Below are 15128 nucleotides of genomic sequence, written 5' to 3' on the forward strand. Positions count from 1 at the left end.
CCAGCTCAGATTAAAATTTGGGAGTTGCAAATCTCTGATTTAATATTGATCTCAAACTTTTGTTTAAAAAGAAGCCTCCAACTTTTCTACACTGCAGCTTGATCTGTTTCAGCATATGATGTAGGGGCTTTAAATCATCCTGCACTGGCACTAAATGTTGCATATACTAAAATAAGGCTAAAATGAAGGCCTCTTCCAATAACAATAACAAGTCCCAAAGAATCTTATCACTCACCTTAAGGAAGGAGCTGCTGAAATGCACCCCACAGGCTTTGCAACTCTGCTCGGAAGCGGTAGGAGACGGGAAGGAGCTGTAGCCAGCATTGGAGTATGCTCGAGTTCCTGGCTGCGAGCAATGTTGCATATCCTCAGGCTGTCCATTCAGGCAAAACCAGTTGCAACACGCCGCCCACATGATAGCTGTGAATTTTTTTTAAAAAGTCAGTCAACAGGATAAAGAAGCCAGTTTTCTTGGCTTGAAAGAAGACCTTAGAAAGCAGGAAAAAGAGACAACCAAAGCACAGCATAATTTTTCTTGCGATTTAAGAGACAAATTCTCCCTTCTACAGAGGTGATTCTCATAAACTATCTTGTTTCATAGCATGACAAAATGGCTCAATCTCATTAAGAGCAGAAGTGCTGCACCTCCTTATTAACTGGACAAGTTCAATTTATAGGTTCTAAAGCTGGGCTGTTTGCTTGTGCTGAGGCCACGTCTGGAGTAAGCTGCAATGGATCACCTCTCTAAACTTCTAGTTTTCTAGATGGGGGAATTTGTTTTGTTCAGTTAAAATGTATTGGATTTTAAACTCCAAAACACAACAATCAAAACTCATGCCTCCTAAAGTCACGTCATGTGACATTGTTGATATCTTTTATAAGGTTTCTAAGGACCAATCTGTACATCTTTGTCTACTTAAACAGTTAATCCTTTCTGCTATAATAAACACTTTGACAACCAATACAAGAACATCCTTCAGTAAAAGGAAAGTGGAATAAGTTCAGCCATTTTTTTCTTTAAGTAAAACCTACCCACTGAAAGCAGATCAGAGGAAAAATAAAAATACAATACTGAAAGCAGCTGCACTATCCTGAGAAAAGACAAGGCTGTTTTAAAGAGTTGTATACAGGTACAACATTCATACTCCCATATGCTCCAAAATGTCTTTTCCAAATATATAGGAGACCAATGTCTGGTTGGTATCCAAATGCTATATTCTAGAAGAAAGGCAGGATATGAATCTCATAAATAAGTGTGGAGCTGATGTGCTCACATGTTTATAATGGAAAGGATTAGAGTTTGAGCTACAAATCCCTTGTTCAAGTCTCCCCAGACCTATGAATTCATTAGCTTGGCTTCAGCTTCTACAAATTTGAACAAATTCGAAATAATATACTAGCCCGCCTTAAAACAATACTATAAAAGCATTGCTAACTTTTTATAAGAGTGCTATACATATGTAATGATATCTTTAAAAATATAGTCCAGTTGTCTACCTCACAAATCACATAAGATTTTAGAGTTCCTCTCTCTTCTTAGACAAAGAAAGCAAGGATGATCTCAGTTACTGCACACAGGTTTACCTGCCTTCCCTTCCCATTCCAGTTACTGCTGTCCCTTTAATCAGAGTTTTAGTAGAGTTGTGTCACTGGATCATTGCCCAAACATTGCCTATGAAGAATAGCTGACAACCAATATGGCAATGATAGACCAATAGTTGCTTCCTTAGGTTCCCTGGTACTGACTGAATGGCAATACCATGTCTGTTCCTGGCACCCCACCAAGAGTGGCCAATGATCAGGAAGTTTAAGGACAACTCCAAATGCAAGAAAGGGATATTTAACTAAGTCTCATAACTTTGCAGATAAAATTTATTGGACCCCATCACTCATAATTGGTATAACACAAATAAATTCAAACCAATCTCAACAAAACTTTCAAGCCATAAATAGACATGATTCCTTTGTACAACAGCAACAAGCAGTTTTGGAATGAGGCTGATATCACCAGCGATTATATTTTGGCCCTCAGTTCTTGTACCCCACTGACACATTCTTTGAATATAGAAATGTGACTTTTGAAATATAGGGAGTTTTTCTACTTGCACCTCTGCAGTTTACTTTACCAGTAGATGCACATACCTCTCTTTTGGCAGGAGGAACAGCTAAGAGACAAAGGGGACATTCTAATTTTACTTCATATTCTTTTTAGCATGTACTGATTTTGGGGGGAGACAAAATTAATGACATGAGATTTTGGGAATGTGTGAATTACAACTTGGAATTGAATGTTTTTCTTGGTTTTATTTATTATTAATCAAATTTGTATGGTTGCCAGCAATACTATCAAAGAGCACCTACTTTACGTGCGAACAATATCAACTGTCCTGGGGGGAAGTGGTTCGTGTATTTTTTAAAAAAATTCTAAGGCCAATAAAGAGGCTATGTTATATGTTTCCTACAGCAAAATGATGAGAAACCATCTTACTGATTTTTGTCACAGGTAATTCCACAAAATGCAAAGAGATTGTAGGGTCAAATGTTGCAATACTGGAAAATCTTTTTTCCCCCTCCCAAAACTTCAGAAAATCTGCTGAAAATCTGAATAGGCAACATTGGACTAAATAGGCTAGTGTCTGGACCCAAGTTGATTGTAGTTTCAAACCTTCATCAGCATGCAGAGTTAATGGAATATGCCATGCTTTATTCTTTCTTTCTTTATTTGATTTAATATAGCCACTCACTTCTTAATGTACCATTTGCCAGATCAAAGGTAAAAGACAACAGCAAAGAGCAAAAAGAAATTCTGCATCATAGAAAATAAATTGTGGAACTATTGATAGTGCAAAATAAGTAACTTGCCCAGTAAAATTATGTTAGTAGCAGCTTCTGTCAACTAGAAGTCCAGCCTGCTATTTCCTAAATCCTGAATGTGCTGAACCAGTTTTTGAAAATTATTGTTACAAAAAAGATTTCATAGTGACATGGTGTCAAAGCACCAGGGAGACAAGAAGTGAAAGTTAAGACAACTATTGCTACAATTTAATCAAGGAAGTAATTGCAATAGGGGAAAATTAACTGTATGAAAGGTCAGATGATTCATCTAGCAATGCACAACAAGCCAGTATGACCAGCTACACAATTTTTACTCAGAGCCCAATTCAGGAGTCCCAAAAGTTCCATTTGACTTAATCCAGTGAAATTCAGATTATTCCACAATTAAACCAGAGAAGCAGTTACCCCCTCACTCAGGAAAAGGAACAGCTCCTTCCAAGTAAGTGATTTGCTAAACCCAATACTCAGCCACTATCTATAACTTACATGTTTTAAGACATGCCCTATGCCATACTAGTCTAGCTCATCTTTATAAGAGACAAAATGACCTTACTATTTTAGAAGTTGGATATTAAAATGTTACAGAAATGTGTGTGCGTGTGTGTGTGTGTGTGTAACTTACGAAACTATTGATCCATTGACTACCCAATCTGAAAAAGGGGCATATATTTCATGAAGTCAAAATGAAAACTCATAGTTTTATCCAGTTTGTAGTCTCCCTATATTCCGGCACACACATACCCTTATCCATATGATCTGGTTTTCTAATTTGACCTTCAGATATAATCAAGGGGTTTTCCAAAAAGCAACAAAACTATCACAGTGGTTGGATTTTATTTTTGGGTTAGTGTGATGCATGAACTCACTAACTGTTTAGCATTGCCTGTGAACTAAGATACTATGGCTTGTTCAGCAAGCCACAGTTAAAGTCTCTTCACTTAGCAACGTGTGTGAATGCAGCCACTGCCATGAACCAAAGCTCACCAAGCTAGCCAAACCCTGTTGCACACTGATCTGAAATGGCATAACCAGCTTCATCAGTTCACTGGGGATGGGTTTGGATTGCTTCAAGGCAAAACACAAAGCCAGCACAAAACTCTGCATACCTTGCAAAACACAGAAAAGATTATATCCTACTGAGAAAAGGTGAAGTTGCAGATAAATGGTAGTAATGCCGATTTCAGATGTTTAAATTCATTATCAGAAATAAACTATCAACAAAATAGTATATATTAAGTCACTTCAGTTTTTATCTACTGCCTGAAACCAAGATTGCTTCACTTCCTTCTGTTTATGAACATTTGCTGTATGCAGCTGGAATTTGATCAAAACAATCTTTTGTGCTCTAATCAGTGACACAAAGTGGAAGGTACAGTCCAAATAAGAAATTAACAGGGAAAACCTGTTCTTTAACCACGTAAGAAAAAAACTGGTGGCTGAATCTAAACTACTATAAAATGCTGCTTTAGTTCTGCCCTGCATAGAATCATCGTATCTTTCAAATGGAAGGAAATATCATTTTTCAGAATGCAAGTTGTGCTATGGTTTATATTTGGCCTGGCAGGAATCTTTTTAAAGCTAAACAAAATAGGTGTCTAATAGGATACCCACTCGTGGCATTTATATATGTAAGTACATTTCATAAGTAATGTTTTATCAGTCCTTCTAGAAAGCTCTGTGGGGTAGGCCAACATTAAACCCATATGATGTAGTGTTTCAGATTTTGGTGGGGAAGGGGTTAACCCCAATTTTTACACAGTGACCTAATTCTGTTTCTTGACATCTTGTTGTTTGGCTTGTCAGAAGAAATGCCATTTAGTTTGGTAGCAGTTTATAAATTCAATAATGCAGACCAGAAAGCAGGAGGTTCTCCTGTTTCTACTAAATGTAGTTGAATGCTAGATATAATAAGACCAAAAACAGTACTGCTGTCATTCATAAAGACAAACTGTCTGGGTTCACATACTGCTGAAGCCAAAATATGATTTGTTTGGTTTGGTTTTAATGTGTTATGAACAGCCAGCTGACTGTGATTTAATAAACTATTGTTATACAAACCATAGCTCAAAAAACATGTGAGGCCAGCTATTTGCTACCTATTCTCCGAAACATTTGCCTCTGCACTCAGGGACGTAACACAGGACAACCATCTTAACAAGGCCTTTGTGGGACCTTTTTTTTACATAAAATATATAAATTGTCTAGTAGCACTTAATGAAGCTTGGCTGATCTCAACAAACTAAACAAGTTGGGACCTAGTTAGCACATAGATGAGATCACCAGGAAATCCTAGAGTTGCAGACTAGATTCAGAAGTAAAAAAAATATGCAGAAAGAAGGGAGTAGCAAGCCTCTCCCATATTGTTTGAAGAAAGCTACCAGCTGAACTTGACCCAAAGGAGTCTTAAGCTTTTTTTTTTGTTTGTTTAATCTAAGGATACCCAGAGCCACTAAAGCACATAGAATCCTATCAAGAAATTACACCATAGCCACAAAAATAAATCTTAACAGCAAAAAAACTTACATTTACCCCACAGTTTTTTTACTTTTTTTAATCATGTTGCAAGTAGTGAGCAATACTGGAAGCCGTGGGTTTCGCTTAGGAAGCAAGGCTACCATGTAACCACTAGAACCAGGAAGGGCCTGTTCTGCATGCCCATCACCTCCTGCCCAACAGAGTCCAGCCTCCAGTGCTCATCCCAATGCATGGAGAGATCCATACAGAAGAAAAGAGACCATAATTGGGCAGCACAGATTTTGTAGTTCACACAAGCCATAAAATAATGCCAAACCTGACACCAACTACTCAGAAGAAGTGGCATGTTTGATTTTTAAAAAGATGAAGGCATACCTTCTCCTTGTGAGAGAAAGTGGCATTTAATATGCACAGGATTGGTTTTACCATTTACTGTGTTAGGTGTAATGGTTAAGGCACCAGGCTAGAAACCAGGAGACTGTGAGTTCTAGTCCTGCCTCAAGCACAAAGTCAGTTGGGTGACTTTGGGCGAGTCATTCTCTCAGCCCTAGGAAGGAAGCAATGGCAAACCTGAAAATGTTGCCAAGAAAACTGCGGAAACTTGCCCAGGCAGTCACCAGGAGTCAACACCCTTCGTGGCATGGGGCCAGGCTACCTGAGGGACCACCTCTCCCCGATTTCATCTGCCCATCCCACCAGAGAGGGCATGTTACAGGTTCCATCATCTAGGGAGCTACATTTAGCAGGCCCTAGGTGGTGGGCCTTTTCTGTGGTGGTGGCCGCATTGTGGAATTTTCTTCCCCCTGAGGTGAGGTTGGCCTTATCGCTTCTGAGCTTCCAGAGGCCCCTGAAGACTTGGTTATGTTGGCAGGCCTGGGGACCCCAGGTTACAGGTGAGCTAGTGAGATGGCTCCATTATTATTAACATCCCTTCATCTACTTTTGTTTTAGCTCGGTTCTTATAGTTTTTGATGTTTTAATTGTTAATAATTAGAGTGGTTTTTAGGCATTTATTGTTGCTGTTTTAACTTTGTTGTAAGCCACCCAGAGTCGCTTGGGTGGCTATATAAATTGGAAAAATAAATAAATAAACACTAACTTGAAGTGTTGCATCATTTTCAGCAGGTGGGGAGAATGAAGATTGTAAGTATAAAAATACTTTGAACTATAAAAATAATAGATTTAAAATCATCTGAACTTGTAAGTGGATATAGGTAGTCTTAGATATTCCAAACACAGCTATTTCATGAACCACCGTTTTCTAGAATTAAAAATAATTCTATCAAACAGGAAACTCTGCTCAAGGTAACTTAATAACAAAAGACAAATCAGGAATATAGCACATTTTGATTAGCCATGTAGAAAAGCAGAAATATGGAGCCAGTATTATATTCAAGATTATTTAAATAATGCTAAATTATAGTTTTAATATCTCTGAGCATCTATTACAAATTGTAGCCACTTGCTAAACAAGCCAAAAATACATGGCTTAGTTAACAAGAGTTGGTATTGAACCATGACCAGTAATACACAAATCAAGAACACAGCAAGAATCCTCTTCCTAGATGTGCAGGAAGAGGAATGGGGCCCAAGTGATGTACAGTCTCAAGGCTTTACTTCCAGAGCTCATACATGTAACATTAAATCCTGACTTAACATCACATGGTTATGCAATCACAGATTAGATTCACATATCACATTAATCCATAATGTGGTTTGTTTGATACTGGCCTAGCAAGTTACGAGAATTCTGCCAATATATTTATGGTGTAATGCATGAAGTCAGCCAATTGTAGTTACTCAGTGAATGTTTAAGCAAACTATAGTTTAATAAAATGCAAGAACTAGATCAAAAAGCTGATTAAAATCAGCTGAGTTTTCACATACCTCAATAGAGTGACTGAACTCAATATAATGCAAACCAGTTTACCTTAACTATGATTTTTAGATAAACCATAGAGATCTGGTTCACAGATACACCATGCCATAAACAATGGTTTGGACAAAAATAAATGGCCATTGGCTAGCCAGTCCAGTTATCCTGGATTGTTAATTGTGGCACATGAAAATGCATTAATATGCCATTCTCAGATTGCAGATCCTCTTCTATTTGCTTCTATGCAATTGTGTTTAAAATGATAAAGTGAAGGAATGGGTACTATCACAACTGAAGAACAAGACAGATGGTAGAGGGAGGAATGGAGAAAGTGGAAGAGAAAAACATCAGAAAGAAAGCGGAAGATCTGAAGATTATACCAGATGGTACCTGCCAGATCCTGGGTGGTGGAGAGAGAAGCAGCAGTCAGTGCAACAGCAGTGGTTTTTGACTAGCCAAAGAATTTGATGGCACTGGGTTTGTGGCCCGTGAAGGGGGGGGTCTGTACAGCTGCCAATGGAGAATCGTTCAGAGATCAATGGAAGGGCACTGAACAGCATCATTCTCACCAAATCCAAGGAGACAGCTGAGCTGACAGAAAGAGTTTTTATTGTGTTGAGCACTTGGGCTGCCTTAGTTAATTGATGATGGCTTTAATTGTTGTTTTTCTTTACAGTGTAAACTGCCTCAAGTCCTTTTGGAAGTTGACAGTCTGTAAATTGTATATATAAATGAATAAATAAGCAAGCATGTGAGCCTCAACAGGTGGAGTCACATACCACATTAAGCAAAAATGAAGATTAAGATTTGGTCCTGCTCCTAATGGCATTCTTGTTCCTAGTGACACTTAAGAAGAAGAAAAAAGCCAGAGCTATGGGCAAGCCACTTCCTTCATACTGTACCATAAACTTTTTTGCCTGATGCATTTAGAATATGTATTGTACATCTGGGGATATAACAACATTAAATACAAAGTTGTTGGACCAGGATCCAAAACCCTACAGGCCTTCTGGGCACAGCATTAAAAAGAATAGAGCCGAATGAAACTCCTTTGCAGTTCCTTTCTTTTCAACACTGTCTTACTGTAATAGAGACTGATCTGAAGTTAGATAATGAAACCATTATCTAACTAACCATTATCTAACAAAGCTAAGGTGGCCTGGATTGGGTCAGCTACTGGATGGAAAAATACACTGCATCCCAACATACATTGTTCTGGTTTCATTATAGAGCAACACAGGATATAAAGACTGCCCTGGAAGAAGCAGATTATCTACATCCACTTCAGCTGGGGATCAGGTCAGGGTTCAGTACAGAGACAGCATTAGTTGTACTTGTTGATAACCTGTGGTAGAGCCAGGAGGGGGTGGTGCATCCACCCTGGTGCTCCTTGACCTCTTAGCAGCTTTCAGTTCCATCAACCACAGTATCCAATTGGGTTAGGAGTGGGAGGCACTGTTTTGCAGTGGTTCTCCTCCTTTCTCTGTGGCCAGTTTCAATCAGGGTGAGAGATTACGCCTGTGGCCCCTCACTGTAGGATACCACAGAACTTAACTCTCTCTCCCCTTTTGTTTAACATCTACATGAAACTACTGTGTGACAGCCATCAGTTTGGGATCAGGTATCAATAATATGCTGACAATACCCAATTATAATTCTTGATTCCAGGCTGACCAAGCAATGCTGTTGAAGTCCTGACTAGTGCTTGGAGGTTATGCAGGCCTGAATGGGGAGGAACACACTCAGGCTCAATCCTGACAAGACTGAGTGGCTTTGTTTGATTCCCCTGGTTCTGGGGACATTCCGTCTTTAGTCTTTAATGGGGTTGCACTTCTCCATGCAAGACTAGTGTGAAATCTAGGGGTCCTCTTAGATTTACAGCTCCTGCTCGAAGAAGAGAAGACAGCTGTGACCAAGAGAGCCTTTGCACAGGTTCATCTGGTGTGCCAGTTATATCCGTTTCTGGACTGGGAGCTGTCAGCCCAACAAGGTAGAGCAGACTAAGAAACCAATGCCATATAGGTCAGGACTACTTTTTATTGTAACAGCTATAGTAACAGAATCTTGCAAGTCTGAAGGTGTTTCCCCCTCCCTCACTTTATCCATGTAAGCTTATCTGAGACATTTTCTCAAATTATTTTCTTGGCCCAGGCTCAAGCCCCACTTATCTGACCATTGCCTTGGTAGCAGCTCTTCCTCCTGTCCTTTAAGACCATTCCTTATTCCTTCTCCAGAGGTTCTTCAGACAGTGACTCACTCCTTGATCACCTCTTAACTACTGTAATATTTATATGGGCTGCCCTTGCAGACTACTCAGAATGCAGCTGCACAGGCAATGATGGGCATGTCATGGTACACACATGGCACACACCCTTGCTTCATGAGCTGCACTGGCTACCAATTCACTTCATGGTACAATTCAAGGTGCTGCTTATCACTTATAAAACCTTTGTGGCATAGGACCTGACTGTCTCCATATGTTTCTACCCCTCTTGTGAAGTCAACTAGAGTGGACATGCTCCGGGTTCTGTTGGTTAAGCAGTGTCACTTTGTGGAACCCAGGGAGCGTCCCTTCTGGGTGATGGCTCATACCCTGTAGACTGGAGATCCATCTACTGCTCCTACCCTTTTGAATTTCCACAGATTGTTAAAGGCCTTAGACTAGGATGGTGGTTGAGCCACTTTGGGTTTGGGTTCTGTCTCTAGTCAGCTAACACTTTTTCTTTGATATACGCCCTCTCCTCATTTAGCGACTGAAATCCATTCCAGCAACTGCTGTTAAGTGAAATGGTCACTAAGCCAACCACATGCCTGAGAGAGAGATGCTGCGAAGATCACTGGTTGCTGCCATCTCATTTAGATAAAGCTCTCTCATGCAGCAATGCCCCATTACTCTTACTTTGGCGCACATTGTTATCAAGCATAGAAATCTGGTATTGAGTACACACATTGGTCGGAAAATGATTTGTTTGCTACCATTTATTACCATCGTATTAGTGAACAATTGCTAACCAATGTAGTTACTAAAGAAGGAGTGGCTGAATTAACTTTTCTTTTAAATTTTTAATTGTAAAGTATCCAGAGTCACTATGGAGTTGGCAGCCTCAAAACTGAAATAATAAAGAAATAAACATATACTGAACATCCCCTCCTCCACTCAGAAGAAATTGGTCAAGAGCTCATTTGTGACAAGGCAGCAATGATATCCAAACATCTCACTATCTTAAGCAAAGTGCTCCCACTAACATAAAACATGATCTTTCAGGACCCTTCTGCTTTCACACTCATTTATTTGTAAGCCCTTCCATGGGGCTTATACAAGGGAGCTTTCTAGCAGACAGAATTAAGTAAGTCCTTAATGGCATTGCAAGCCTACTAACTTTATGCACCAACCAGCGCCTTTATAGGCATGCTGTTTGATTGGAACGAGGTATGCCAACATATTTTTTTAAACAGTTACAAGCAACTCTACATTAGCACCAGTGGGATAAAAGCTGTTCTGTATAAATCCAAGTCACCATAAGCTTTAATACTTTCCGTCAAAGCATTAATCAACCTCCACTCCATGGCTGCTTCAAAACATTTCAGCTGGAAGGGCCTACTGGTATTTATCACAGCTGTTTCTCCCTGTACCTAGAAGAATGCATTTCCATAAAAGAAGCAAGACTACCAATATCAAAGAAAAGCTATGTCTCTGTGGCAAGCACAGTCACAAGTTTAATCTCCAGAATGTCCACTTAGAAAAATCATTAGATACAGCACTAGGAAAGTCTTCCCAGTCCTCCTGAAACACTGGAAAACAAACAGTGCTAATTTAGACATATCAGATCCAACTTATTAGTTGCAGCTACAAATCCCATTTCTATTGCTTTCTTTAGTAAAGCTTGCATACATAAATGCCTGCAGCAATTTCTCATATTTCTTCTCAGTAAGAATTCTCCAGTTTATGCATGAAAGTACAAAATAGCACCATGAATCAGGAGGATAACAGCCTACAAAGAAAGGACGTATAGAGGAAAAGGAATATTGGAATCAGCTTTCCTGGTTTCTTCCAAAATTACAAAAGCTAGATTTGTTAACCAAGTCTGAGGCCTCCTTGCTCAAGAAAACTATATTAAACCTTAAATCCCAGTTAACAAAATGCAATGTACAGGTAGTCCTCACTTAACGATGGTAATTGGGACCAGAATTTCCATCATTAAGCAATGCAGTCATAAAAGTGACCACATTGCTTAGTAACAGCAATCCTGGCAGTCCCTGTTGCTGTTGTTAAGTGAGAATTGCGGGTCATTAAGCAAGGACCTCACATGACCACGACTTGCAGCTTCCAACAAACGGGTGCCTCAGGGTTCTACCTTCTTCCCACTCCTATTTAGAATCTATATGAAGCTGGGGTGAGGTCATCCATCACCATGGGGTGCAATATCAACAGTATACAGATGATACCCATTTGTACATCTCCACCCTGGGTTGACCAAGCGACGCTGTGGAGGTCCTTTCCGAGTGCCTGGAGGCTATGAGGATCTGGATGGGGAAAAACAGGCTTTAGTTCAATCCTAGTCCCCCAGCCTCCAAAGATATTCCATCTTTAACTCTGCTCAGGGGTACACTTCCCCAGTCAAAATTGGTGTGCGGTTTGGCGGTCCTCCTGGATTCGCAGCTCCTACTCAAAAGAGCAGCTGGCAGCCATGATGAGGGAAGCCTTTGCACAAGTTCACCTTCTACACCAATTGTGCCTATTCTTGGACCAGGAGGCATTGCTCATAGTGACTCATGCCTCAGTCACCTTCTGTTTGGATTACTGTAATGCACTCTACATCGGACTGCCCTTGAAAAGCATTCAGAAGCTGCAGCTGGTCCAGAATGCAGCAGTGTGGGCAATATTTGGTGTTTCTCATTACACTCATATAAAAGTTCTGCTTCACAAACTGTGCTGGCTCCCAAGTAGGCTTTCAGGTGTGATTCAAGGTTCTGGTTATTACGTATAAAATCCTATATGGCATAGGGCCAGGCTATTTGCAGAACTGCCTCTCTCCTACTGTTTCTGCTTGCCTCAACAGATCTAGTAGAGAAGGCATGCTTTGGATCCCTTCTATCAAACAGTGTCATCTTGTTGGACCCCAGAGCTCTGCCTTCTCACCGGCAACACCTGCCCTGTGGAACAGCATCCAACCAGAAATCCAGGCCTTGATCCTGTTAGCCTTTCACAAGGCTCTGAATACCTGGCTGTTTCCCCAGATGTTTGGGCCAGGGGGATAGGTCAGCTCTGCTGCTGTTGATATATTTCTGTTCTGTGATTGATGTTTACTATTTTAACCTCAGGCACCACGGGTTTTATATTGTAGTTTTTATTTTAGGCCCTATATGCCACCCAGAATCACTCTTGTGAGATGGGCAGCCACATAAATTATTTAAATAAATAAACACTTTGAATCACAAACTACCTTTTCCCATTTTAGCCTATCCTAGCATAGTATATAACCCAGTCATACCATACTTTAAATTCTGTTCTCCCTTCTGCTTTATAAGGAATTTGCATAACCAAACTTGTAATCTTGCCTTTGGATCCTCTACTTGTATAACCCTCTTGCATTGGGAAGAAGGCATAAAATGAACCCCAAAATACTGTCGAGTTAGTCAAAATGACACAACTGGAGTCCTTCCATGACTACAAAGTTTGATGGGAGATTTCTGTGAATAGAGCAACCAGCTTAGCAAAAAAACTAACAATAGTTACAAACACTTTGACTCTGAATTTTCAAAAGGAACTCACTTGATTGAAGCAGGCAAAGGTGATGGGAGGATGAACTCCTCCAGCATACAGTAAGCAAATTGAACTGGTGTGAATAGGAGCTGTAGCACAGATTTTGCTCTCAGAACAATTCAGTGAAAGGGTAGGTAACTTGGACCTTCCAGAAGTTTTGGATTATAACTCCATGAGCTCAATCAGCAGGCCAATGATTCTGATAATTGCAATCTAAAACTTCTGGAGGATATCTAGGAATTTTGTTGTTGTTGTTGTTCAGTCGTTAAGTCGTGTCCGACTCTTCGTGACCCCAGGAACCATATTGCGCCAGGCCTTCCTGTCCTTCACTGCCTCCCTGAGTTTGCTCAGTTTCATGCTCATTGCTTCAGTGATGCTATCTAACCATCTCATCCTCTGCTGTCCTCTTCTCCTTTTGCCTTCAATCTTTCCCAGCATCAGGGTCTTTTCCAAAGACTCCTCTCTTCGCATTAGGTGACCAAAGTATCTGAGCTTGAGCTTCATTATCAGTCCTTCCAATGAACAATCAGGGATCTAGGAATTTACTGGAGTGCTAATATTACAAATCCTTTTCTCATGCTTAGCCTGTAAACCAACTTCACAGATAAAAAATAATCCTCTGGAGACTTTCTTCCACAAAACATGTACCCTGGCTAAACAGCAGAATATCTGAAATATCTTATCAGCTGGCACTGGAATGCATGAATGGAATAAAGCTTTAAGATGCACCAGCAAAAAAAACTTTGTGAGGGAGAAATATGGCTACGCCACCATGATTATGCACTGAAATCAATGCAAAGGTTGACATCCTGAATCCTTCCCAGCTGAAAAACAGAAGTTTCCAAGCCTACCTAATGACAGCAAGTGACCATCGTTGCATAGAAAGGCCTGCATCAACTTAAGAGCCACACAAGCTGCACTACAATAGCATTCACACATTATACTAAGCCATAGTTTGCTTTATAAGCCACAATGATTGGGTTCACATATAACAGTAAATTATAAACCATGGCTAAAAAACACAACAATTGGGTTCACAGTTTGTGTAAAACCAAACACACATTATGGCTTCATGTGATATTTGAAAGCAGCTATTGTATTTTTGGCAGGCAGGGTTAGGGTTCAGTTGAAACACCTCTAAATATAACTAACATGGCAGGAGAGGATGTTCTTTCAAGCACTACTTGTGAGTTTCTAGACAGCCTCAAGCCACTACTACATAGAAGAGGCCACAGGACTCGAAAGTTCTATCCAACCTGCTCTTATGACGCATGAGTTTAATCAACAGCTGAAAGCTAGGAAGATATCTCAGCAGCAGAAGCAACATACTTTGTTATCTGACTTTGGATGCCTTCTTGTTCTGCAGATAAAGGTATAAAGCACACTTCTATCTATCTAGCATAAATGCACATACTTTGCAAATGTTCCAAAAAAACAACATTAGCAAGATAGAAGTTTCCCACCAGCAAGATCCTAGTTGGAAAGGATTTTCAAAAGTTCACATTGGCACAAACTACTTCTAAACAGACTCTGCTGATTACTATAGCAATCATTTGCACACCTGCTCTAATGTTTACTGAAGCTCCTTTCAGAATGTGCTGTGACCTGAAACAACTGAGAGACTTTTAATGCCCTGCCTATACATAGGCCCTGGCACTTTCTAGGTACCTACCATCTATTATTCTTAATGATTTCTATATTGCTCTTCTTCCCAAGGAGCCCAAAGTGGTTTACAAGATAGTTAGAAACACAAATTTAAATAAATCCAACAAATCCCATAATTTTTTTTAAAGGGGGTGGGAAAAGCAGTGTGTAAGACTGCCTGGTCCTGGAGGAGTAATCCCACAAATGTTGTATAAACTACTAAAACAAATGATTGTACATTATTTCTGCAGCACAGCACTTTCAAAACATGGGTGCTTTCTGCTATTAAGTACTAACCAGCATTCTCATATATGCTGCATGATGACAAAGATTCCCTAATTCTCAAAAACCAAATCTAATGCCCAAATTAAAAAAAAGTCCTTAGAATAAATCACTCCAGGTAGTGGGGCAAAAGATGCTTGCCTAAACTTTGGTTCTCCAGAGCCAGTTAGTGAGAATATCACACAAGGCTAAAATGTGAAAAAGCACATTTGAGATGAGCTGGCAATTTACATGACATATCTATGCAGTTTT

The 15128-nt window shown here is 39.9% G+C and overlaps 1 protein-coding gene across 4 annotated transcripts in view; it reads right to left on the reverse strand.

The window, feature by feature from the left end:
* Nucleotides 1–15128, reverse strand: part of RFFL (ring finger and FYVE like domain containing E3 ubiquitin protein ligase) — a 33247-nt gene that overhangs the window by 13254 nt on the left and 4865 nt on the right. For all 4 annotated transcript variants that reach the window (XM_007436162.3, XM_025171816.2, XM_025171817.2 and 1 more), the window contains one exon: nt 236–420. In XM_007436162.3, the coding sequence (XP_007436224.2) occupies nt 236–415 (180 nt within the window). In that variant the 5' untranslated portion in view covers nt 416–420. The remainder of the gene's footprint in view (nt 1–235; nt 421–15128) is intronic.

The sequence above is a fragment of the Python bivittatus genome, unplaced genomic scaffold (genome assembly GCF_059951505.1).
Source record: "Python bivittatus isolate LINGU-HERP-01145 unplaced genomic scaffold, Pbiv_v1 ctg000690_np1212, whole genome shotgun sequence".
NCBI classification, from domain to species: Eukaryota; Metazoa; Chordata; class Lepidosauria; order Squamata; family Pythonidae; genus Python; species Python bivittatus.